This window comes from Echinops telfairi, unplaced genomic scaffold (genome assembly GCF_000313985.2).
Source record: "Echinops telfairi isolate 266 unplaced genomic scaffold, ASM31398v2 ScPeMD7_28;HRSCAF=97, whole genome shotgun sequence".
In the NCBI taxonomy this organism is placed as follows: domain Eukaryota; kingdom Metazoa; phylum Chordata; class Mammalia; order Afrosoricida; family Tenrecidae; genus Echinops; species Echinops telfairi.
This window is the reverse complement of record NW_022103925.1, coordinates 2,596,011-2,597,943: the sequence shown is the minus strand read 5'-3', so window position 1 is coordinate 2,597,943 and position 1,933 is coordinate 2,596,011. Positions and strand designations below refer to the sequence as shown.

Genomic DNA, 1,933 nt, shown 5'->3' with positions numbered 1-1,933 from the left:
TTGAGGCCATCTGAGAGTCTTGGGTCCAGTGGAAAGTTCAGAGTGTCAACAGTGGCAGTATCTCCAGAGTGACTGAAGAGGGTGGGGGTGGGGGCGGCGAGTAAAATCAATGTCACGATCCTCCACTCTGCACCCATCCAGCCAATGGGGGCATGGTAGGGGCCAGCTCCTCCCTGCGCAGACGCCCCCTCCAGTTCCCAGGAGAGCCAGGAACTCCGAGTGTAGACAGGGATGCTGGTCACCCCTCACTGAAGACTTGTTCGTAGGCCCACATTCGGGGGACAGCGTGCCCCAGGTGGGGCCTGCAAACAGTCAGAGAACAGCTCACGGAGCTCCAGCCCAGAGCCTCCACAGTGTATAGAGCCTGTTGAGGCCACTCAGTTGGTAGAGAGGCAGTTCCAGACTGGGGCTGGGCGGGGTTGCTCTGAAAGATGGCCTTATGGCTCTAGGTGAAGAACACTTCCGGGAAAGATGGCTCTCCAAGGGGAGAGAGCACTTGGGTCTCACTTTGCATAGCACTAAGATGGCAATGTGACTATTCTGAGGAGCAGACTCCATTCTCCGGGAGAAGATGGCTGTTTTGTGAGTTAAGGGGCTTAACTAGAGAAGTTTTGGAACCTGAAGGGCCCCAAGAATGTTTTCCTCAGAGGCCACTGAGGGGCCCGTACGTACGTAGGAGACACTTGCTGAAACACTTTCCACAGGTCCTGTTGAAGCACCAGTTCTATCTAGGCCAGTGCTTCCCAAAGGGGGTGCTACTGCTTCCTGGGGTGCTGGAACGATCCAGGGGGCTGCAAATGCAGACACCTACACTTCATCCTGGATTATGGGCTGTAGTACAAAAAAGGGCGGGGTTGCTGAGTTTTTTTGTTTGTTTGCTTGTTTGGTTTCTGAAACGGAGGTGGTAGGGACTCTACGGCTCCTCAAGTAGGTGTGTTTTGCCACGACCCTCCCTGAGGGTGGAGGTGCAGCATTTATTGGAAATGAGCACTAACAACCCAGACCTGCCCATGTTCTTCTGTAGACATTTACCCATTAGCATACTGCAGTGGCATTGCTGAAGAGAAAGACGAGTGTTGAGTGGTTTTGCAACTGTCCCCAGTGGTTTCCTGACTTTAAGGCGGTGCTATTGTGTGTTCGTGTCTGTTTTCTTTCTTGGGAGAGGTGGTAGGAGTGGAGCTACTGAATTTGTGTCATTATCATCTATTTTAACTTGCAAATGCTAAGGGGAGGGACCTGAGCTCTCATGTTTGTCTTGTTTTTCTTTTTGATGCATATTTAGAGCTGGGTGAACCGTTAGTAGAGAACAACCATTCCAAGCGCATCTAGGTTTTTAGAAACAAAGCTAGCAGAGATTTTAGCAAACGAGAAGGAAAGGTATCAGTTACCTTTGCAGTGCTGAGGCTGAGTGATTTGAATTGGGTGCTTGGAGATACCCTGGATGTTCTGTTAATGATAAAGGGGAGCATGGCTTCAGTTGGAATGCCCACTCTTAAATCAATCTGTACTATTTAAGGGTACTTAAAAGGTGTCACATTTTATTAAACATGAACTAAATAAGTAATGGCAATGTATTATGCATAAGCATATGAATATTTAATATATTGTATAATCAGCAAAGTTGAGAACAATTCTTTCTTTTACAGTAATTACATACAGTCCTTCTTTTCTGAGTAACCTAAATTATGAACTCAGTTTAGGTCTTAAAAATTCCTACAGTGGCGCATGATGGGGACTCAATGCGCATCTCTAGACAACTGGACATAACTTGCAGAGGGGTAGTGGGGAGATGAGTCACTTAGGGCTCAGTATAGCAATAATGAAACCCACAACCTTCCTCTAGGTCTTAAACGCTTCCTCCCCCCAACTACCAGGACCCCAATTCTGCCTTGCAGACCTGGTTAGACCAGATGATGCACAGCGGTACAGATGG

At 48.2% G+C, this 1,933-nt stretch overlaps 1 protein-coding gene across 1 annotated transcript in view; it reads right to left on the bottom strand.

The window, feature by feature from the left end:
- The window catches only part of POLN (DNA polymerase nu), a 200,207-nt gene that overhangs the window by 67,767 nt on the left and 130,507 nt on the right, over positions 1–1,933 (bottom strand). The window contains exon 14 of the mRNA XM_004715106.3: positions 1,389–1,446. Within this exon, the coding sequence (XP_004715163.3) occupies positions 1,389–1,446 (58 nt within the window). The remainder of the gene's footprint in view (positions 1–1,388; positions 1,447–1,933) is intronic.